The following is a 25037-nucleotide window of genomic DNA, read 5'->3' as shown; positions in this document are numbered from 1 at the left end:
GAAAGAAAATTGACAGGGTGGGTGGGTGGGGGTAATGTTGAGAAACTGCATTGTTCCTGGTAATTTGTACTGTATAACATCAATAGAACAAAATTATGATCTAGCTGCAAAAAAACACCTCAAACTTCAGATCTGTTCCGAAATTGAGTTAAAAGTTTTAATGCAACTAAAACAGTACTCGTCTGTTTACATGGGTCCAGAAAGTGATTGGCATTGCTACTCTACCTCTAATATCTTAGGACCTTCAATGCAAAGACAAACATCAGCGTTAATGAACACTAGCCACTTCTTTCACTTTCCTATAAAGAAGCTGATAACCTGCAATCAAAACTAGCATTGGATTGACAACACAGGATAAACCAATATGCTAGCATAGGGTAGAAAATAGAGCCATAAAAAGCAGCATTAAAACTGAGGTAGTGGTAAAATAAAAAGCTATCTAGCAAGAGTTCACTAGAAACAGTGAACATAAATAAACATAAAAAAAACTGATATTAAGATATGGATTTGAAAAAAGGGTAAAGACCAAATTCTTCTTTCATAAAACTTGTTCAGTGCAATTTATTTAATGGTGAGTTTTCTTTTCTATCTTCATGTCAATACCAGTGCATTGATCACAAATTTCATTTACAAAGTAAATACAATAAATTACAAAGATGGCAAAGGATACAATAGATTGGTTCAAAGCCAGCTGGAAACACATGCAGTCATCTTTTGCTGACTCAGAGTGTTTGGCTCTAAAACGCAACCTTTTATTTTACACCTTGCCCATGTATCTTATTCACGCTTGGCTTTTCCTTTCTTCTTCTTTTTCCCATTTTCTACCACTAGCTTGTTTTCTGATTTGATTATTCCGTTAGCCATTCCATTGCCATTCACAACTACTTTTCCATTCTTTACGGATTCTTCCTTTGGCTCCCTGTAGGTCTGGTAATAAAAGTTGGCGAAGAGGATGATGAAGGAAATAGCATAAGCTATCAGTGCCCAGTGCATCCATCTTGGGAAAGGGCAATCAATGTACAGGGAGTAAGCAGTATGGCCTATCGTAACATGAAACTGTACCTGTGTTAAGAGAATAATATTTTTAACAAGAGAAAACGTTGTTCAAACCTTTTGTCCAGATGTTAAATTATATATCGACATTGTTATTTTCTTCTCTCCCTCAAACCAAGATTTAAAAAAATAAAATGCCAGATGAACTAAAATGTAATAATTAAGTGACATCAAGGCTTTCAAAGCAAGTTTTAAAAAGTGCAGGAGGAAGGAAAAGGGCAGGTAAAGGTAACAATTTTAGGTACTTGGAGGAAGAAATCTACAATGGAGCAAGATAACCAGCATTAAGGGACATGGAAGCCAAGTAGTACTGACCAAGCAGTATACTTATTAAATATAAGATTGCAATGGAAAACAGAGGTTTGGCTGCTAAAGGTAAGCAAAGAAACATCTATCAAATGGCAAGCTTTATCTTGTATCCTGTCCAGGAATGTGAAACAATATTCAAAGAGCCTATCCATACAGTATATGGAAACAACATTCAAATATTGGAATTAAGCTTGACAAGAGAGTTAAAAGTTGTTCACAGTACTGAGCAGCTCATTATTTATCCTTAATGTGAAGGATGTAACAGCTTAAGTAATTAAAATATCTATTAATTTATGCCACAAACAAAAAGTATTCAACTATAAATTCAGAAGCAACTATTTATAATTTTATTGTACAATTATTTTGAAAATATTTCATAATTTTGTTGAGCAATAGTTTCCATTTTATAATAGGTTCTCTGTTAAATTAGGTGGCAGTTACAGTATGGTGTGAAGTAAATGCCCTCTTTTAAATGAAGAGCATTCCATTGGGAGAGCCTCAAATTAAATACCTTGCTGGCTACTTCTTCTGTCGGTTCCCTCTTGGGAAGCAAGCATGCTTTTTACTAATATTCAGCTGTGCCACACATCAAGAGGGCCAATCATCCATCTTAGCCCGGAAATGCAATTGGTTTTTGCGTATGTCACTTTTAAAAATATCCACAGTTCCATTATATTTAAAGGGAGGTTGCTTTCTGTGTCACTGCTTATATTTATCCAGTTCGCCTCTTGCTTCTGAATGTTCCGGGTTTAAGAACCTTTCCAAGGCTTGAGTACAAGGAACAAAAACATCAAGACCGATGCTCCAGTACAGTAATGAGGAAGAACTGCACTGCCAGAGGTGCTGTGTATCAGGAGAGACATTAAACCAAGATCCCGCTGCCTGTTTGGATGCACATAAAAGACCCCATGGCACTATTTTGAAGAACAGAAGGGAGTTTTCCCCGCTGTCCTGGCCAATATTTATCCCTCAATCATAGAAACATAGAAAATAGAAGCAGGAGTAGGCCATTTGGCCCTTCGAGCCTGCTCTGCCATTCATCATGATCATGGCTGATCATCCAATTCAATAGCCTGCTCCCACTTTCTCCCCATATCCTTTGATCCCTTTCACCCAAGAGCTATATCTAACTCCTTCTTGAAAACATATGGGGCAGAATTTTCTGCCTACCAGGCAGGCGGGACCGACCCAATCTCCGGCGGGCGGGGAGCTGATCCCCGCCGGAGAAGCGGGCCCCGCCGCCATGTTAAGTTGGCCCGCCCAGCGTGACGCCCGGCGGGAAGCGCTATGCGCTTCCTGTGTGGGCAGGGGAGGGGGGGGGGGAATTCCCCAAATGCGAGAGTATGCTCTTTCGCACATGCGCATGAAAGAGCGCACATCTCCCTGAGGCTAAGTGCTGCCTCAGGGAGATCGCTGAAGGTTGTTCAAACGTTAAAAATAGAAAAATTTAAAAATCCTTAACATGTTCCTCTCATGTGACAATGTCACACGAGATGGGACATGTTAATAAATTTCACTAAAATTTTATTGAAGTTTTTTAAACCCTACATGAAACCTCTTCCCGCTGGTGGTTGAGGTTTCATGTTTTTTCAGAAGCCCGCTGGGGCTCCTGGCCTGCCCGCCAACCTTAAGGTTGGACGGGCAGGTCCTTTAGTTGTTTTAATTAGCCTGTCAATGGCCTCAATTGGCCTTTGACAGGTCAGCGGGCGCACAGCTGATTTGACTGTGCCCCTGCCTTCTTGAAAATTTAAATGGGGCGGGATGATGTCGGGGGTTCCCCCTGACGTCATCCCGTGTCCTTCTGTGTGTCGGCGAGCGGGCCCCGCCCCCTGCTCGCTGACGGCAAAATTCAGCCCACAATGTTTTGGCCTCAACTACTTTCTGTGGTAGCAAATTCCACAGGCTCACCACTCTCTGGGTGAAGAAATTTCTCCTCATCTCAGCTCTAAATGGTCTACTCCACATCCTCAAACTGTGACCCCTGGTTCTGGATTCCCCCACCATCAGGATCATCCTTCCTGCATCTACCCTGTCTAGTCCTGTTAGAATTTTATAGGTTTCTGAGATCCTCCCTCATTCTTCTGAACACCAGCAAATAGAATCCTAACCGACTCAATCTCTCCTCATATGTCAGTCCCGCCATCCCAGGAATCAGTCTGGTAAACCTTCGCTGCACTCCCTCTATAGCAAGAACATCCTTCCTCACATAAGGAGACCAAAACTGCACACAATACTCCAGGTGTGGTCTCACCAAGGCCCTGTATAATTGCAGCAAGACATCCCTGTTCCTGTACTCGAATCCTCCCGCGATGAAGGCCAACATACCATTTGTCTTCTTTACCGCCTGCTGCACCTGCATGCTTACCTTCAGCGACTGGTGTACAAGGACACCCAGGTCTCATTGCACATTCCCCTCTCTCAATTTATAGCCATTCAGATAATAATCTGCCTTCCTGTTTTTTCTACCAAAGTGGATAACCTCATATTTATCCACATTATACTGCATCTGCCATGCATTTGCCCACTCACTCAGCTTGACCAAATCACACTGAAGCATCTCTGCGTCCTCCGCACAGCTCACCCTCCCACCCAGCTTTGTGTCATCTGCAAATTTGGAGATATTACATTCAGCTCCCTCATCTAAATCATTAATATATATTGTGAGTAGCTGGGGTCCCAGCACCGATCCCTGCGGTACCCCACTAGTCACTGCCTGCTATTCGGAAAAAGACCCGTTTATTCCTACTCTTTGTTTCCTGTCTGCCAGCCAGTTTTCCATCCATCTCAATACACTAGCCCAATCCCATGCACTTTAATTTTATACGCTAATCTTTTATGTGGGACTTTGCCTTCTGAAAGTCCAAATAAACCACATCCACTGGCTCCCCCTCATCAACTCTACTCGTTACATTCTTGAAAAATTCCAGTAGATTTGTCAAGCATGATTTCCCTTTCGTAAATCCATGCTGACTCTGTCTGATTCTGCCACTGTTTTCCAAGTGCTCAGCTATTAAATCTTTTATAATGGACTCGAGAATTTTCCCCACTACTGACGTCAAGCTGACTGGTCTATAATTCCGTTTTCTCTCTACCTCGCTTTTTAAATAGTGGGGTTACATTAGCTACCCTCCAATCTGCAGGAACTGTTCCATGGTCTATAGAATCTTGGAAGATGACCACCAATGCATCCACTATTTCTAGGGTCATTTCCTTTAGTACTCTGGGATGTAGATTATCAGGCCCTGGGGATTTATTGGCCTTCAATCCCATCAATTTCCCCGACACCATTTCCCTACTAAAACTGATTTCTTTCAGTTCCTCCCTCTCACTAAACCCGGTGTTCCCCAACATTTCTGGTTTGTTATTTGTGTCCTCCTTTGTGAAGACAGAACCAAAGTATGTATTTAGTTGGTCAGCTATTTCTTTGTTCCCCATTATAAATTCCCCTGTTTCTGACTGTAAGGGACCTACATTTTTCTTCACCAACCTTTTTCTCTTCACATACCGATAGAAACTATTACAATCAGTTTTTATGTTCTCCGCAAGCTTATTCTCATACAATATTTTTCCCTTCTTAATCAATCCCTTGGTCCTCCTTTGCTGAATTCTAAAAGTGCTCCCAATCCTCAGGTCTGTTGTTTTTTCTGGCCAATTTGTATGACTATTCCTTGGATCTAATACTATTTCTAATTTCCCTTGTAAGCCATGGTTTGGCCACCTTTCCTGTTTTACTTTTGTCCCAGACAGGAATAAACAATTGTTGCAGTTCACCCATGTATTCTTTGAATGTTTGCCATCGCCTATCCAGTCATCCCTTTAAGTAACGTTTCCCAATCCATCATAGCCAACTCACGCCTCATACCATTGCAGTTTCCTTTATTAAGATTCAGGACCCTAGTCTTAGAATCAACTACGTCACTCTCCATCTTGATGAAGAATTCTATCATATTATGGTCGCTCATCCCCAAGGGGCCTCGCGCAACTAGATTGCCAATTATTCCTTTCTCATTACACAACACCCAGTCTAGGATGGCCTGTTCTCTAGTTGGTTCCTCAACGTATTGGTCCAGAAAACCATCCCGTATATACTCCAGAAATTCCTCCTCTACGGTATTGTTAATAATTTGACTTGCCCAATCTATATGCAGATTAAAGTCACCCATAATTACAGATGTTCCTTTATTGCATGCGTCTCTAATTTCCTGTTTAATCCCATTCCCAACGTCACTACTACAGTTTGGGGGTCTATATACAAGGCCCACTAACGGTTTTTTCCCCTTGGTGTTTCTCAGCTCTACCCATACATGATTCCACGTCGTCGGAGCTAATATCTTTCCTCGCTATTGCGTTAATTTCCTCTTTAACCAGCAATGCAACTCCACCGCCTTTTCCTTTTTGTCTGTCCTTCCTAAATACTGAAAACCCCTGGAGGTTCAGTTCCCATCCCCGGTCACCCTGCAGCCATGTCTCCGTAATCCCGACTTTATCATACCTGTTTATATCTATTTGCCCGGTTAATTCATCCACTTTATTGCGAATGCTCCTCACGTTAAGACACAAAGCCTTAAGGCTTGACTTTTTAACATTACTTGTCCCGTTCCCACTATTTTTCACTGAGGCCCTGTTTGATTCTTGCCTTTGATTTCTCTGCCTATCATTTTCTTATTCCCCTTTCTGTCTATTTGTCCTTGTCCTTGATTCCCCCTCCTCTGACTCCTTGCATAGGTTCCCATCCCCCTGCCATTTTAGTTTAAACCCTTCCCAACCACTCTAGCAAATATTCCCCCCCGGACATCAGTCCCGGTCCTGCCCAGGTGTAACCCGTCCAGTTTTTACTGGTCCCACCTCCCCCAGAACCAGTCCCAATGTCCCAGGAATCTGAAACCCTCCCCTCACCATCTCTTCAGCCACGTATTCATCCAATATATCCTGCTATTTCTACTCTGACTAGCACGTGGCACTGGTTATAATCCTGAGATCACTTCCTTTGAGGTCCTACTTTTCAACTTACTTCCTAACTCCCTATATTCTGCTTTTAGGACCTCATCCTTTTTTTGTTTACCTATGTCATATGTACCAATGTGTACCACTGGCTGTTCACCCTCCCCCTTCAAAATGTCCTGTAGCTGCTCTGAGACATCCTTGACCCTAGCACCAAGGAGGCAACATACCATCCTGGAGTCTCGTTTGCGGCCACAGAAACACCAATCTATTGCCCTTATAATTGAATCCCCTATAACTATTGCATTCCCACATTTTTTACTCCTCCCCTGTGCAGCAGAGTGGTGTAACGAATTTGGCTGTTGCTGCTTTCCCCTGAGAGGCCATTCCCTGCAACAGTATCCAAAGTATATCTGTTTTGCAGGGGAATAGCCACGGGAGGTTCGTACATTACCTGGTGGTCACCCATTCCCTTCTTGCCTGTGGACTCTTAGCCTGTGGTGTGACCACCTCTTTATAAGTGCTATCCACGATACTCTCTGCCTCACGGATGCTCCACAGTGTCCCCAGCCGCTGCTCCAGCTCCGAAACCCAGGCTTCCAGGAGCTGCAGCTGGAGACACTTCCCGCACACATGCTGGCCCAGGGCACTGGAAATGTTCCCGGCTTCCCACATAGAGCAGGAGGAGCACACCATGGATTTGAGCTCTCCTGCCATGACTTACCCCTTTAAATTAAACCTTTTGGGAGATACTTAATATCAAATAATATCAATTACTCTAGGGCCCTTCTTCCCTGTTCAACATCATAAAAAACAGATTTATCTGCTCATTATCACACTGCAGTTTGTGGGAGCTTGCTAAGTGCAAATTAGCTGCTGCATTTCCTTTACAACAGCGACTGCACTTTGAAAAGTACTTCATTAGCTGTAAAGCAAATTGAAACATCTGGTGGTCGTGAAAAGGACTCTATAAATGAAAGTGTTTTTTTCCCCCAATTACAGCTCTGTCATAATGTTGTTATTGACATTTTTCCACTGAGGAATGATTGGCAAGTGGAGATGGTGTGTGTGATCAAATAGTTCAGAGGTTGAGAGATCATCTATAGACCCATACTACTGAGGGTTGAGATTGCCCTGGCTCTTTTGACATAGGATCTTCACAAGTAAAGAGTGATTAATCCCATCTGACTGGGCTGTATTTGACCCAAGTTACAGAGAAGATTGTGCAAAAATCCTCAATTACAACACCCAGATCCCACTAATGCAATCTGAATAATTTTTATATTAAAATATAACTGATTTAAACTATTTCAAAGATTTAATTTACCAGTTGTAAGATGGTCAAATATCGTTTCCACCAGAGGTATTTTTGAAACTGTGGACCGCAAGCTGCTAATCCGTAGTACAGATACATAACAACGTGGATGACAGCATTCATATGAGCTCCAAAAAAAGCTGAAATTGCAAAAGAATGCGTTACTGACATTAGAGAAATATATTCTTCAAGTTTAACAACTGGAATTAATAGTTTCATAATCACAAAGTTTTTCAAATTGTGAAAAATTTAGATCATATATTTGACTTTTTAAGTATGTTCAGTATTAGTACAAAGCAACCAACTTGCCTAAAGTTGTGACTCACCCCAGTTACTGGCTCACACAGCTTCAGCTACTGATATTTTCTTGTTTGATTAACACTTTTGTAATAATGACACACTCTTCACTGCATCCTTCCTTGTGTCTGTAATTGTTTTAATACATCATCTACATCTAAGAAATTGGACAGAGTGCTAAATAACCTCAAGGAAACACATTAAAGTTTGGATTTCTACAAAATTAGGTTCTGAAAGGCATAATTAAAAAAAACATTTTCAGAACTATCCAAACCAAATTTCTCCCAACTTTAAGGTTACATTTGATTACATTTCAATTTCACCTGTCTTTTGTCTTATCTTTTTCATTGTTGAATTAGTTTAGCCTTCATGTATAAATGGGGTGCACTCTGAGTAAGGGGGAGAAACAATCCCTGGGGATTCTGTTTGGAGGATGCCTATCTGCTTGCACAATTTAAAAATGAGATCACAGTTTTTATACCCAGTATCCCTATACAGCAGTTACACTATCCTACAAACAAGTTCATGTTCTAGATTCTCAAGAGTGACTCTCGGTCTGCTTTGGTAGGAAGAATCAAAAGGCAGACTATTATTTAAATAGAGAGAGACTCCAAACAAGTGCAGCACAGAGGGATCTGGGTGTTCTTGTGCATGAAACACAAACAATTAGCATGCAGGTGCAGCAAATAATAAAGAAGGCAAATGGAATTTTGGCTTGTGTTGCTCGGGGGCTGAAGTTCAAAAATAGAGAAGTCTTGTTACAACTGTACAGGGTGTTGGTGAGGCCACACCTGGAGTATGTGTACAGTTTTGGTTCCTGTATTTAAGAAAGGATATACTGGCACTGGAGGCAGTTCAAAAGAGTTTCACGAGGCTGATTCCTGGGATGAAGGGACTGACTTATCAAGAACAGCTAAACAGGTTAGGCCTTTATTTATTAGAGTTTACAAGAATGATTCTGAGGGGGCCTGACATGGTAGATGTTGAGGAGATGTTTCCACGAGTGGGGGAATCTCAAACTAGGGGGCATAGTTACAGAATAAGGGGACTGTTATTTAAAACTGGGATACGAAGGAATTTCTTCTCTCAGAGGGTAGCGAATGTCTGGAATTCTCTACTCCAGAGAGTTGTGGAGGCTAGATCACTGAAAGCATTTAAAGAGGTAGATAAATTCTTGAAACATTGGAGAATTGAGGGCTATGAGGAACTGGCATGAAAGAGGAGTTGAGGCCTGGGGCAGATCAACCATGATCTTATTGAATGGCAGGGCCGAATGGCCTACTCCTGCTCCTATTTCTTAAGTTCTTATGCTGCAAACATGAGGCCTGATTTTAACCCAGAATGGGAATCATGCACAGGCTGAGCAGAGCAACAAAATCCCCCAGCCTCTGCGCCAGCAATTGGCTGGTTGATGAAATTGGAATACCAGGCTCTCGGAGGCGATTTGGTGAGAATAAACAAATGGTTGTTGGTACTCAGGTAAGTCACAGTAAGAAGTTAACGAGAGAGTCTCAGAATTTGGAAGGGTGGAGAGCACTCCTGCACTTTCTTGATATGAATCTAATTGAGCTCTGGTCACTATTTTACAACTGTTCTAATTTCAGTTCACTTACTTATCCTCTAAACACAGATCTAGCATTATATACTTCCTTGAAACATACAAAGTGTTACAAGCCCCCTGGGAGAACCGTAAACCAAAATAACCAAATATATTGAATGACCCCAAATGAAGAAATTACCAACAATATTTCACACTTTGTAACTTTAACACGAATCAGAACCAATATAAATTAAACATGAATTAACAGATGAATAATACTCGAAATAAAAAAGGGTAAGTTTCACTTTAATTAGTCAATGCAATAAAGATATGTCTTCACAACAAGCACCAGCATCATTCCCCACACCAATGTGGCACTACGTAGTTAAACAGTTCAACAATATGCTATTCTTTTATTCATGCAAGGTAGGTCAGGAGTCCTTTCCAATTGCAGCTTTCACCTCAGAGTTTCACGAAAATGATTATGAATCAGCAAGGCACGCTTCTACAAACCTTCTCTCCCTCACATCACAACAGTCCTGATCCATGTAGCTTTCCAGCATTCCTTTTCAACTGAATGACCAATAAGACCGTGGTTCATGGTGCGGCCACTTCTGGGAAAATGCCCAGTTCCTTAGCATCTCGAAGCTATCCACGCAGCTTTCCAGGATTTAGGACCCAGCATTTTCTGTTTTTATTTCAGCATTTTTGGTTTTTATTTCAGATTTCCAACATCCATAGTATTTTGCTTTTCTTCCAGGTTTAGACCTTTTACAGCCAGCTCACACAGTGCCTTGAAGAGCTCCTGTCTTCTTTTCCGCTAAACAGAAAAACTGACCCCTTCCTAATTGATTTGCTTCCTCTTTTTAAAAAAATTAGCTAATGGCATCTGGGCGTCGCTGCCTGGGCCAGCATTTATTGCTCATCCCTAATTGCCCTTGAGAAAATGGTGGTGATCTGCCTTCTTGAAACGCTGCAGTCCCTGTGGTGTCAGTACACCCACAGTGCAGTTAAAGAAGGAATTCCAAGATTTTGACCCAGCAACAGTGAAGGAATGGCGATATGTTTCCAAGTCCTGACTCCTCACGATCCTGACTTGGAAATATACCGCTGTTCCTTCACAGTCACTGGTACAAAATCCTGGAACTTCCTCCCTAACAGCACTGTGGGTGTACCTACACTACATAGACTACAGCATTTCAAGAAAGCAGCTCACCACCACCTTCTCAAAGGAAATTGGGGGGTGGACAATAAATGCTGGCCTAGCCAGTGATAACCACATTCCATGAACAAAACAAAAAGTCAGGATAGTGCGTGGCTTGGAGGGGAACTTCCAGGTGGTGCTGTTCCCATGGCCTGAGTGTTAGAGCTGCACTCATCCAGGCAAGTGGAGAGCATTCCATCACACGCCTCACTTGTGCCTTGTAGATGGTGGACAGGCTTTGGGAGTAAGCAGGAGAGTTACTGCCTGCAGGACTCCTAGAGCAGGATTTTACCGTCAGCGAGCGGGGGCAAGGGCAGGGCCCGCTCGCTGACGCGTAAAATGACGCACGGTGACGTCGGGCGGAACTCCCGACGTCACCGCACCCCATTTAAATTTTCAGGAAGGCGGATGCAAAATCAGCTGCACACCCGCCGACCTGTCAACGGTCAATTGAGGCCTTTAACAGATCAATTAAAGTAATTAGTGGATGTGCCCGTCCAACCTTAAGGTTGGCGGGCAGGCCAGGAGCCCCAGCGGCAACTGGAAAAAAACATGAAACCTCATCCACCAGCGGGATGGGGTTTCATGTAGGGTTTTAAAAATTATAATAAAGTTGTTATGGAAATTATGAACATGTCCCAACTCATGTAACATTGTCACATGAGGGGACATGTAAGGGAATTTTTTTCTATTTTTAATATTGTTGAAACTAGAGGCGATCTCCCTGAGGCTGCACTTAGCCTCAGGGAGATGAGTGCGCTCTTTCATGTACCTGCGCGAAAGAGCGCACTCTCAATTTTAGGGATCTCCCTCCCGCCCGCACAGGGAGCGCATAGCGCTTCCCTGCAGACATCACACTGTGCGGGCCTTAATTGGCCTGCCCACGTAAAATGGCCTCTGATCGGGGGCGCACCTGCACGCGCCTGCCCATCAACGTCCCCCCCTCAATGGGGGGAAAATTCTGCCCCTTGTCTCTGACCTGCTCTTGTAGCCACAGTATTTATATGGCTAGTCCAGTTCAGTTTCTGGTCAATGGTAACCCCCAGGATGTTGATAGTGGAGGATTCAGTGATGATAATGCCATTGAATGTAAAGGGGTGATGGTTAGATTCTCTCTTGAAGGTGGTCATTGCCTGGCACTTGTGTGGAGCGAATGTTACTTGCCACTTAGCCCAAGCCTGGATATTGTCCAGGTCTTGCTGCATTTGGACATGCACTGCTTCAGTAACTGAAGAGTCGTGAATAGTGCTGAACTTTGTGCAATCATCAGCAAACATCCCCAATTCTGACCTTATGATGGAAGGAAGGTCATTGATGAAGCAGCTGAAGACGGTTAGGCCAAGGATGCTACTCTGAGGAAATCCTGCAGTGATGTAATGGAACTGAACTGATTAACCCCCAACAACCACAACCATCTTTCCTTTGTGCTAGGTATAACTCCAATCAGTAGAGAGTTTTCCCCCTAATTCCCATTGACTCCAGTTTTGCTAGGGTGCCTTGATGTCACACTCGGTCAAATGCAGCCTTGATGTCAAGGAGTCTCTGGAGTTCAGCTCTTTTGTCCATGTTTGAACCCAGGCTGTAATAAGGTCAGGAGTTGACTGGCACTGGCGGAACCCAAATTGAGCTTCAGTGATCAGGTTATTGTTAAGCAAGTGCCACTTGATAGCACTGTTGTTGACCCCTGCTATCACTTTACTGATGATTGAGAGTAGACTGATGGTTGGGTTGGTTTTGTTTTGCTTTTTGTGCACAGAACACACCTGGGCAATTTTCCACATTGCTGGGTAGATGCCTGTGTTGTAGCTGTACTGGAAGAGCTTGTTCAGGGGTGTGCAAGTTCTGGCGCACACGTCTTCAGTGCTGTTGCCGGGATAATGTCAGAGCCCATAGCCTTTGCAGTGTCCAGTGCCTTTAGCCGTTTCTTTATGTCACATGGACTGAATCGAATTGGCTGAAGACTGGCATCTGTGATGCTAGGGACCTCCCAAGGAGGTCAAGATGGATCATCCACTCGGCACTTCTGGCTGAAGATTGTTGCGAATGCTTCAGTTATCTTTTGCACTGAAGTGCTGGGCTCTTCCATCATTGATGATGGGGATATTTGTGGAGTCTCCTCCTCCAGTGAGTTGTTTAACTGTCCACCACCACTCACAACTGCATGTGGCAGGACTGCAGAGCTTAGATCTGATCAGTTAGCTGTGGGATCACTTTGCTCTGTCTATTATTTGCTGCTTGTGCTGTTTGGTGCCCAAGTAGTCGTGATTTGTAGCTTTACTGGGTCGACACCTCATTTTTAGGCATGCCCTCCGGACATGCCCTTCATTGAACCAGGGTTGATCCCCTGACTTGGTGGTAATGGTAGAGTGGGGGATATGCTGGACCATGAGGTTACAGATTGTGTTCGAGTACAATTCTGCTGCTGCTGATGGCCCACAGCGCCTCATGGATGTCCAGTCTTGAGTTGCTAGATCTATTCAAAATCTATCCCATTTAGCACGGTGGTAGTGCCACACAACACGATGGAGGGTATCCTCAATGTCGAGACGGGACTTTGTCTCCACAAGGACTGTGCGGTGGTCACTCCTACCGATACTGCCATGGACAGATGCATCTGCGGCAGGCAGGTTGGTGAGGATGAGGTCAAGTACGTTTTTACCTCTTGTTGGTTCCCGCACCACCTGCCCAGTCCAGCAGCTGTGTCCTTTAGGACTCGGCCAGCTTGGTCTGTAGCAGTGCCACTGAGCCACCCTTGGTGATGGACATGGACATCCCCCACACAGAGTACGTTTTGCACCCTTGCCATCCTCAGTGCTTCTTCAAAGTGGTGTTCAACATAGAGCATAGAGGAGTACTGGTTCATCAGCTAAGTCAGGTGGTGGATGTAGGGGGGGATTGGCGCAGGCGGTATGTGGTAATCAGCAAGAGGTTTGCCCATGTTTGACCTGATGCCATGAGACTTCATGGGGTCCTGAGGTGATGTTGAGGACTCCCAGGGCAACTCCCTCCCAACTGTACACCACCTCTGCTGGGTATGTCCTTCTCATGGGTTAGGACATACCCAGGGATAATGATGGCGGTGTTGGGGACATTATCCGTAAGGTATAATTCCGTGAGTATGACTTTGTGATTCTATTGCTTGACTAGTCTGTGTGACAGCTCTTCCAATTTTGGCACAATCCCCCAGATATTAGTAAGGAGGACTTTGCAGGGTCGACAGGGCTGAGTTTTTTTGGTGTCGTCTCAGGTGCCTAGGTCTGGTTTCATTCCTTTTCGACTTTTCTTTAGTGGTTTGATACAACTGAGTGGCTTGCTAGGCCACTTCAGAGGGTATTTAAGAGTCAACCACATGTGGGTCTGGAGTCACATGTAGGCCAGACCAGGCAAGGAAGGCAGATTTCCTTCCCTAAAGGACATTAATGTAATGGATTTTTATGACAATGGCTTCATGGTCATCATTAGATGGCTTTTAATTCCAGATTTTTATTGAATTCAAATTTCACCATCTACCATGGCAGGATTCGACCATTACCCTGGGTCCAGTTACAATACCACTCAGCCACCACCTCCCCCAAGAGTTCAGCGTGTTCCTCTTTCTGTCTCTGTCTGCTTTCTCTTTGTGTCTGCATCTGGACCTTCACCCTCCAGCTCCTTTCTTGTAAATCTATTTTGTGTCTGCCAGCCATATGGCTTCCTTTTTTTAACTCCCTTCCTGATGTTATTGCTTCTAGGTCAAGGGTCACCAAGTCACATAGACTAGTATTTCTTGTCCAAGAAAATTACAATTGATCCAAGGTGTTAAAAGTCTGTTTCACTCCAAAAAAAGATACAGATTCCACAGACCCAAGGAAATTACATATTTACCTTACTGTACTGCTTCCAGGTCAAAGGTTGTGACATTAAGGAAGGATGTATTCTAAGAACACTTCTCCAATTCGACTACAGAAGTTATTATCTCAGTCTATCTTAGGTCATGAGCTATGGGATCTATATTCCACTTCTGATGTTAACCACAGCCCACCATAAAATAAAAATCATAATCTTTGACTTATCTGTTTATTATAAGCAGTTCATCAACCAATGCGCAAAGAATTTTGCAACTATCTATGAATCAACCATGTGCTTTTAATGCATTATAGCCTTGTTTTGATAGATGACAAAATGTTTGCCACTCTTATGCAGCAACTTGCAATCCTACCTACCTCAATTAATGTAATATTTTGATTTAATTGATTTTCATGTCGAGCATGATGGGATATCGAAGAACATTATGATGGGATATCGAAGAACATGAAGTTCCCTACCTTTACTTTTCTGGGGATTTCACTCAAGAACTACAAGATTAACTGGCAAGAATAAAGAATGACATATCGCAACAGCATGAATTGTTTTCTTTATCTGTTTAAAGGCTCTGAGTGAATAAGGTTAAATTTTTCTCATAAGATTGCAGTTACTGGCCCTAATTTTGCAATTATAATGACTGAAACATGTGTAATTATACACAGAAATAAGGAAGTTGCTACTTCTAAATCAGTGATTTGCTACTCTTTCACACGGTGTGCTATTGAAGTCCCGCAGGCAGCAATCTTTGGAAATCACAGAACTGACTAGAACTTTCCATTTTATGTTGCAGCATCACTACTAAAAATACCCAAAAAAAGTTACATATTGTTACTGAGATGTAACTGAATTTATAATGGAAAACTAAGTCATAGCTATTCTGAACAACCTCTCTGGCCTGGAAAATTAATTTTATATCCGTGTAATGCCAAATATTGTGATTATAAACCTTCCACAATGTTTAATAAATGTTTTTAAAAAAGATTATATTTCATTTTCTAGAAGCAATATGCGAATCTTTATTTCCCTCGCTGTAAAATTTATAAAAAGTGAAGGATAATTTTACTTCCTGGTTTGCTAGCTATGAGAATGCTTCAATGTGACTGGCTACTTATCCTCTTTGATGACATCACTGTTTATAGATGTTGGGAGATCCGCTTGACTTAGTGCCTAATTCAAACTAAAATTGAGAAAGGGGAAATCCATTCCCTAACAACTGCTAACATTTGTGCCACACAAGTGCCAGGCAATGTTCATCTCTATCAAGACAGAATCTAACCATCGCCCCTTGACATTCAATGGCATCACCATCATGGAATCCCCCACTATCAACATTCTAGGGGTTACCATTGACCAGAAACTGAACTGGACTGGCCATATAAATACTGTGGCTACAAGAGCAGGCCAGAGGCTAGGAATCCTGTGGTGAGTAACTCACCTCCGGACTCCCCAAAGCCTGTCCACCATCTACAAGGCACAGTCAGAAGTATAACGGAATACTCTCCACTTGCCTGGATGAGTGCAACTCCAACAACACTCAAGACGTTTGACACCATCTAGGACAAAGCAGTCCACTTGATTGGCACCCCTTCCACAAACATTCACTCCCTCCACCACTGACGAACAGTGGCAGCAGTGTGCACCATCTACAAGATGCACTGCAGAAACTCACCAAGGCTCCGTAGGCAGCATCTTCCAAACCCATGACCACTACCATCTAGAAGGGGAACAAGGCTAGCAGATATATGGAAACACCACCATTTGGAAGTACCCATCCAAGCCACTTACCAACCTGACTTGGAAATATATCGCCATTCCTTCACTGTCACTGGGTCAAAATCCTGGTACTCGCTCCCTAACAGCACCATGGATTCACCTACACCACATGGACTGCAGTGGTCCAGGAAGGCAGCTCGCCTCCACCTTCTCAAGGGCAATTAGAGATGGGCGATAAATGCTGGCCGAGCCAGCAACGCCCACATCCCATAAATGAATAAAAAAATATTTTCTTTCAGGTAATCAGCGAGCGCCTTTGTTTTGCTGCTGTCTGCAAAATCTGAGCCTTTATAATTAGTAAGCACTGGAAAGATTTTTCCCTTCCTATATTGAAGCTTTAAACTTAAACAAATTGGAAATTGAATTCTGGGCAAGGTAATCACAAATTCAAATGGATATCCAAAGATTTTCCCATGTTCTAACTGACACCTAATCACAACAGCTGAGAATACTTCCCAATCATAAGAGCTGAAAACACCTTAACACTTTTGTAATTTGTGAGACCATGTTCCACAGCTAACTATAGATGAAACAAGTATATACAAAAATGTAGTATTGCAGTAGTTTATGCAAATATATGTAATACTTTATGTTTTCCTCTTTTATTACTATTTAATTATGTCCATAACTTAGTTACATTGGTGCAGAGATACTTCAGTGTGATGTGGACAAGCTGAGTGAGTGGGCAAATGCATGGCAGATGCAGTATAATGTGGATAAATGTGAGGTTATCCACTTTGGTAGCAAAAACAGGAAGGCAGATTATTATCTGAATGGCTATAAATTGAGAAAGGGGAATGCGCGAGACCTGGGTGTCCTCGTACACCAGTCGCTGAAGGTAAGCATGCAGGTGCAGCAGGCGGTAAAGAAGGCAAATGGTTTGTTGGCCTTCATAGCGAGAGGATTCGAGTACAGGGGCAGTGATGTCTTACTGCAATTATACAGGGCCTTGGTGAGACCACACCGGGAATATTGTATGCAGTTTTGGTCTCCTTACCCGAGGAAGGATGTTCTTGCTATAGAGGGAGTGCAGCGGAGGTTTACCAGACTGATTCCTGGGATGGTGGGACTGACATATGAGGAGAGATTGAGTCGGTTAGGATTATATTCACTGGAGTTCAGAAGAATGAGGGAGGATCTCATAGAAACCTATAAAATTCTAACAGGACTAAACAGGGTAGATGCAGGAAGGATGTTCCCGATGGTGGGGGAGTCCAGAACCAGGGGTCACAGTCTGAGGATACGGGGTAGACCATTTAGGACTCAGATAAGGAGAAATTTCTTCACCCAGAGAGTGGTGAGCCTGTGGAATTCACTACCACAGAAAGTAGTTGAGGCCAAAATATTGTATGTCTTCAAGAAGGAGTTAGATATCGCTCTTGGGGCAAAAGGGATCAAAGGATATGGGGAGAAAACGGGAGCAGGCTATTGAGTTGGATGATCAGCCATGATTGGCCGAATGGCCTACTCCTGCTCCTATTTTCTATGTTTCCATTTATATTTTGGCAAGACTTCAAGATAGACCCATAATTTGAAAGATGATACCATAGACTACACCTCTTCCTCAATTCCTCAGCACAGCTTTTCATTTTATAACTTAATTTTAATATAGATTTAGTTCCCCTGATGATCAGATGTCTATGATTATGTCTGGCAATTCTCCTTTTGTACTCACATTGCCCTCCTGCTACCCATTTGATTCCGATCCACCAGAGGGTAAACATTGTGAAGTGATGATATACGTGCAGAAAGCTGACCTGGTTAAATTTCTTCCTCAGTATAAAAAATACTGTGTCCAAGTATTCAACCCCTTTTGAAACATAATACCACCACAAGGCCGAAGCTATCTGTGATCAACAAGAAAAAAATTGTAATGAATAAAACTATTTAAACAGTTACAGAATAACATGAATTTTGCAACATATACATTTCATAACTGATGTTTTTACAAAAATTGTAAACTAAAATGGCAAACACTGGAAATTTGAACGAAAAGTGGTGCTCAAAATGCATGACAAATTGGCTGATGTTTGAAAGAGGCAAATAGTTTAAAGAGTAAGACTCCATAAAAGTTGCTCGGCCTAACCATCTTCAGCTGATTCATCAATGACCTTCCTTCCATCATAAGCTCAGAGGTGGGGATGTTCCCTGATGATTGCACAATGTTCTGCACCATTTATGACTCCTCAGGTACTGAAGCAGTCCATGCCCAAATGCAGCAGGATCTTCCAGTCGGGGAGAGGGTGCAGGGCCCACTCGCCGATGCGGGGCGACGTCGGGTGGAACTCCCGGCGTGACACCGCATCATATCCATTTTCAGGTCGGCGGGGGCGCAGCCGAGTCGGATGTGCGCTCGCCAACCTGTCAACGGCCTATTAAGGCCACTAGAAAACCAATTCAGCTCATTAATGGACCTGCCCGTCCAACCTTAAGGTTGGTGGGCTTGTAAAAAAACATGAAACCTCATCCACTGACGGGATGAGGTTTCATGAGGGTATTTAAATTCTAATGAAAGGTTTAAATAAACGTTATGGACATGTCCCAACTCATGTGACGGTGTCACATGAGGGTAAATGGCAGGGAAAATTTTAAAAATCGTTTATTAAAAGTTTTAAATCGGAGTCCATCTCCCTGACGCAGCACTTAGCTGCTAGCTGAGGGAATCACCCGCCCCCCTCGCCCCGCCCGAACAGGGAGTGCAAGGCGCTACCTGGCGGATGTCACACTGGGTGGGCCTGAATTGGCCCACCCATGAAAAATGGCGGAATCGGGAGCCCGCCTGCTCGCGCCCGTTCCCGCTCTTCCCCCCCCGATAGGGGGAAAATTTTTACCCTGGACAATATCCAGACTTGGGCTGACAAGTGGCAAGTAACATTGTGCCACACAAGTGCCAGGCAATGACCATCTTCAACAAGAGAGAACTGAGCCATTAGCCCTTGACATTCAATGGCATTACCATCACTGAATCCCTCACTATCAGCATCCTAGGGGTTACCACTGACTAGAAACCGAACTGGACTAGCCATATAAATGCTGTGGCTACAAGAGCAAGTCAGAGGCTAGGAATTCTGCAGCAAGTAACTCCCTCTAAACTCTCAAAGCCTTTCCATCATCTACAAGGCACAAATGAGGAGTGTGAGCCTGCAGTTCAATAAGCACCCTCTAAGGGCAACGCAGATGAGGAATAAATGCTGACCTTCCCAAAGACACCTGCATGTCAAGAATTAATTTTTAAAAATGAGTCATTATTCCAATACTATAATTCCTGCATATAAACATGTTTTTACCAAAAACAAAGGAAGGAACAGAAGGATAGATAGACAACACGAAGGTGAAAGACAGATTTCAGACAGAGTGTATCTTGCAACTTATTGCAAGCTTTGGCATACCACATTTTCTGGGAAAAAAATTTCTATGTAAGTACTAAAAACTCACCCTCCCCCACTTTTAAATCCTTTCCTTCCTGTAGATATATATATATTTTATATATATATATATAAAATATATATAAAATGTATATTAATGAATCTACAGTAACTTGTTCAATGATCTCTCTCAAAACTAAAGCACACTTTACCATGGGAATGACAGAGGGATACTATTTGACACTGTGCATTGAAATGAAGGAAATGAAACTTCACCAGAGGGAATTGATCTTTTTAGTAGTGTAGGCAAGCAAAATCTTGTGGGTGAAGTCCCTGACATTATGGGCAGGATTTTTGGATCATCAGGTGGGCGCGGCGGGTGGGCCTGGGAGCAGCCGGGAAACGGTTCGCCGCCCACAAGCGACCCCTGACCGCAATTTCACGCTGACTGGCCAATTAACGGAGCTGCCTCAGGGGGCTGAAGAATTTTATCAAAAATAAAGATTTGGAAATTCTGAACAAAATGTCCCCACATAGGATTTACTCACGTGAAAATATACATATAAAAATTATGTCAAGACATATTAATTTTTATAAAAATTAATGTCGGAAACCCCATCCCACCCGTGGATGAGGTTTCCTCAAAAATGCAAAGGCCGATTCATCCGCCCGCAAACTGTAAGGTTGGGCAGGCAGTGAAAAATCTCAATTAATACTTAAATGGCCTTAATAGGCATCTTAATTGTTGGCGGGTTTCAGGATGCTCGCCCAACGTCATCACACGCTATTTTACGCCCGATCAGGTCAGGCCCCCCACTACACAGGACATAAAATTCTGCCCTATGACATCAAAGGCATCTTAAAAGATTTTTCCCTTTATGCATGTCCAGGACATGGAGGATGCTGGAATGAAGAATACATGCATTTATCTTAAATGTAAGTTAAGATAGGAGAATGTTCCTGCCCATTACCTATGTCAAATTTTCAAGTGTTAGTTCTCAATTAATGGAAGTACCTACCCGCACTTCATTGACATCTTCTGTGTAGTTGACAGTCTGGCAAATATAACTGTATCCTGCTGCTCTTGCTGCAAAGAAGAGCTGTAAAGAACAACAAATCATCATAAGCAATGGTAGTGTTGAACAATAAGAACAGTCTGCAACATATTTAAGTCTGTGTCTGAAAACCTGTACAAATTCCCATTTAAAGGAATAGCAAAAAGTCTTGGTTAAATAAGCATCTCTAGTACTGTGGCTGTGTTTCCTTCACAAACGTTGCTTTTGTTGGATATCTGCTTCTCACATGCAAATTTCAACAACATATAATAAAGGAAATAAGTACAAGATCTTGTAATTAGCTACAACTATCTTTAGATCACCAAATTTTACTGTCAGCAACCATTTTACATTTCCTATATTACAACAGTTCCCGAAGTTCAAAAGTACTTCACTGGCTGTTAAAGCGCTTTAAGATGTGCTTTCTTTTAATTCATTCACGGGATGTGGGCTTCGCTGGCCAGGCCAGCATTTATTGCCCATCCCTAGTTGCCCTCGAGAAGTTGGTGGTGAGCTGCCTTCTTGAACCGCTGCAGTCCACGTGGTGTAGGTACACTCACGGTGCTGTTAGGCAGAGAGTTCCAGGATTTGACCCAGTGACAGTGAAGGAATGGCGATATATTTCCAACTCAGGGTGGTGAGTGACCTGGAGGGGAACTTCCAGGTGGTTGGGTTTCCATCTATCTGCTGCCCTTGTCCTTCTAGATGGTAGTGGACGAAGGTTTGGAAGGTGCTGTCGAAGGACCTTTGGTGAATTCCTGCAGTGCATCTTGTAGATGATACACACTGCTGCTACTGTGCGTCGGTGGTGGAGGGAGTGAATTTTTGTGGAAGGGGTGCCAATCAAGTGGACTGCTTTGTCCTGGGCAGTGTCAAGTCTCTTCAGTGTTGTCAGAGCTGCACTCATCCAGGCAAGTGGAGAGTATTCCATCACATTCCTGACTTGTGCCTTTCAGATGGTGGGCAGGCTTAGGGGAGTCAGAAGATGAGTCACTCGTCGCAGGATTCCTAGTCTCTGATCTGCTCTTGTAGCTACAGTATTTATATGGCTAGTCCAGTTCAGTTTCGGGTCAATGGTAACCCCCAGGATGTTGACTGTGGGAGATTCAGTAATGGTAATGCCATTGAAAGTCATGGGGCAATGATTAGATTCTCTCTTGTTGGAGATGGTCATTGCATGGCTCTTGTGTGGCATGAATGTTACTTGCCGCTTGTCAGCCCAAGCCTGGATATTGTACAAGTCTTACTGCATTTGGACATGGACTGCTTCAGTATCTGAGGAGTCGCGAATGGTGCTGAACATTGTGCAACCATCAGCGAACATCTCCACTTCTGACCTTATGATGGAAGGAAGGTCATTGATGAATCAGCTGAAGATGGTTGGGCCGAAGACACTACCCTGAGGAACTCCTGCAGTGATGTCCTGGAGCTGAGATCACTGACCTCCAACAACCATAACCATCTTCCTTTGTGCTAGGTATGACTCCAACCAGTGGAAAATTTTCCCCCTGATTCTCATTAACTCCAATTTTGCTAGGGCTCCTTGATGCCACACTCAGTCAAATGCGGCTTTGATGTCAAGGGCAGTTATTCTCACCTCATCTCTGGAGTTCAGCTCTTTTTTGTCCATGTTTGAACCAAGGCTGAAGGCTGCAACGAGGTCAGGAGCTGAGTGGCCCTGACAGAACCCAAACTGGGCATTAGTGAGCAGGTTATTGCTAAGCAAGTGCCGTTTGATAGCACTGTTGATAACCCCTTCCATTACTTTACTGAAGATTAAGAGTAAACTGATGGGGTGGTAATTGGCTGAGTTGCATTTGTCCTGCTTTTTGTGTACAGGATGTTCCTGGGCAATTTTCCACATAGCCGGGTAGATGCCAGCGTTGTAACTGTACTGGAACAGCTTAGCTAGGGGCTGGCATGTTCTGGAGTACATGTCTTTAGTACTACTGCTGGAATATTGTCAGGGCGCAAATCCTTTGCACTATCCAGTTCCTTCAGCCGTTTCTTGATATCACATGGAGTGAATCGAATTGGCTGAAGACTGGCATCTGTGATGCTGGGGACCTCTGGAGGAGGCCAAGATGGATCATCCACTTGACACTTCTGGCTGAAGATTGCAGCAAATGCTTCAGCCTTATCTTTTGCACTGATGTGCTGGGCTCCCCCATCATTGAGGATGAAGGTATTTGAGGAGTCTCCTCCTCCAATGAGTTGTTTAATTGTCCACCACCATTCATGACTGGATGCAGCAGGACTGTAGAGCTTAGATCTGATCCTTTGGTTGTGGGATCGCTTAGCTCTGTCTATCACTTGCTGCTTATGCCGTTTGGCATGCAAGTAGTCTGTGTTATAGCTTCACCAGGTTGACACCTCATATTTAGGTATGCCTGGTGCTGCTCCTGGCTTGTCCTCCTGTACTCTTCATTGAACCAGGGTTGATCCGCTGGCTTGATGGTAATGGTAGAGTGGGGAATATGCCAGGCTATGAGGTTACAGATTGTGTTCAAGTACAGTTCTGCTGCTGCTGATGACTCATCACACGACTCATGAATGCCCAGTCTTGAGTTGCTAGATCTATTCAAAATCTATCCCATTTAGCTTGGTAGTGCCACAAAACACGATGGAGGGTATCCTCAATGTGAAGGCGGGACTTTATCTCCATGACGACCATGTAGTGGTCACTCCCACCGATCCTGTCATGGACGGGGCACGCAGATGATATCTTGCTATCACAAGGAGCAATTGAGGCTAATAGCAAAAATGCATTTAAGGAGAATCCAGATACATACATGAGGCAGAAAGGAGAAGAATGATATGTTGATAGAGCAGGGTGAAGTAAGTTGGGAGGAGGTAGTGCGATGTATGGACACTGACATAGACATTGGTCTGAATGATCTGTTTTTGTTCTGTAATTATTACATAATGTTTTCTTTTAAATTAAAATGTAAACATTGACAAATTTAAATAACATAAACCGCTGGACACATCAGAAATAGCAACCCTAACAGAATATATAGTTAAGATAGGCTAACCTCTTTAAAGATGTAGAAATTTAGTATAACCATTCCAAAGTTGTAGAAAATAAGCAGAGATCGTAGCTGAAAAGGCTCCCTGTTCTTCATCCATTTTGGACCCAGCCACACAAAGAGGAGGTAAAGACTGCTCACTGCCAATGTAGGCAGGGGAGACTGCATCAAAGTCCAGTTTTCCACCCGTTTGTCTGTTAAAATAATGAACTAGTTGTAAATGTGCTTTTGTTAAAAAAAGCTAGCTGCATGTAGCAAATAATACAGCTTTCAACTCAAGCTGCTATTATATTGGTACCATTTAATCAGAGCTCAGAAAACCATCTATAAAATTCTTAAGTTTAGGTTGCTAAACTTGGTTCCAGCGGCATACTCGAAGACTCACAGGTCAACAAAACTAGTTTTGGGAGAGGGAACCTGGAGTTAGGAAATAGCACAGGCACTGGTCTATTGGAATAAGAACCAAAACCAAAATAGAAGCAATTTTGATTGTTCTCTCTCTTAAACCATTCTGTAGCTTCATACAATTTAAGCTGTCCTCTCAGCATGCAGCAGCCACCCTTACAGTTTTATGGTGCTAATTTCTCCAACTTCCTTCATATTGTGCTCGCAGACAGCACCACCAACAGATCCACAATCTCTGCTGTTTCCATTTTTCTTAGATACACATGAATAAAAACAATTCAGAAAGCAATGAAAAATTACAAATGCCATTTGGCACATCTGCACTTGAGAGAATCTCATCACTTGATGTGTATACTGTCCAGCTAGTATACCAGTTACAAATGATGATGTTGACCTTTGCTTCATAAGTGTGCATTGCAAGTGGTCTGATGTGGCAGTTGACTCATGGGGTGGCTTGGAAGAATCTGACAGTTTCATGAAAGTTTCCTGCTGTGGTAACATAGGACAGGATTTTATATCCTGCAGGCAGGCATATGCCCAACCCGATCAAACGTAAAATAGCGTGTGATGATGTCAGGCGAGCGCCCCGACATCATCACGCACTTGCGTGATATTTTGGTTGGCGGACGCAGGCGAGAGTCAACAGCGCGCGCCCGCCGACAATTAAGAGGCCTATTAAGGCCCTTAATCAATTAATTTAAGCTTATTTTTCGCAGCCCATCCAACATTATGGTTGGGGGGGGGCCGAATCGGCCAGGTGGCCTTTTGATTTTTTAGCAAACCTCATCCACGGTTGGGATGAGGTTTTTACAATTAAATAAAAAATAAATATAAATTATTGGGCAGAATTTTTATTCTGTTGATGATATTGTGAGTGACTTCCATGCCGGGACATTTTTTCTGATTTT

General features: G+C 43.1%; 1 protein-coding gene across 4 annotated transcripts in view; it reads right to left on the bottom strand.

Annotated features, from left to right (window-relative positions):
* Window positions 1-539: 539 nt before the first annotated feature.
* Window positions 540-25037, bottom strand: part of elovl4a (ELOVL fatty acid elongase 4a) — a 68218-nt gene continuing 43720 nt past the window's right edge. For all 4 annotated transcript variants that reach the window (XM_078542461.1, XM_078542460.1, XM_078542459.1 and 1 more), the window contains 5 exons: window positions 23731-23918; window positions 20660-20740; window positions 17951-18122; window positions 7631-7758; window positions 540-1062 (listed from right to left, as the gene is read on the bottom strand). In XM_078542461.1, the coding sequence (XP_078398587.1) occupies window positions 778-1062; window positions 7631-7758; window positions 17951-18122; window positions 20660-20740; window positions 23731-23918 (854 nt within the window). In that variant the 3' untranslated portion in view covers window positions 540-777. The remainder of the gene's footprint in view (window positions 1063-7630; window positions 7759-17950; window positions 18123-20659; window positions 20741-23730; window positions 23919-25037) is intronic.

This window comes from Cetorhinus maximus, chromosome 5 (assembly GCF_964194155.1).
Source record: "Cetorhinus maximus chromosome 5, sCetMax3.hap1.1, whole genome shotgun sequence".
Classification (NCBI taxonomy): Eukaryota; Metazoa; Chordata; class Chondrichthyes; order Lamniformes; family Cetorhinidae; genus Cetorhinus; species Cetorhinus maximus.
The sequence above is the reverse complement of the archived record's forward strand: the minus strand, read 5'-3'. Positions and strand labels throughout refer to the sequence as shown.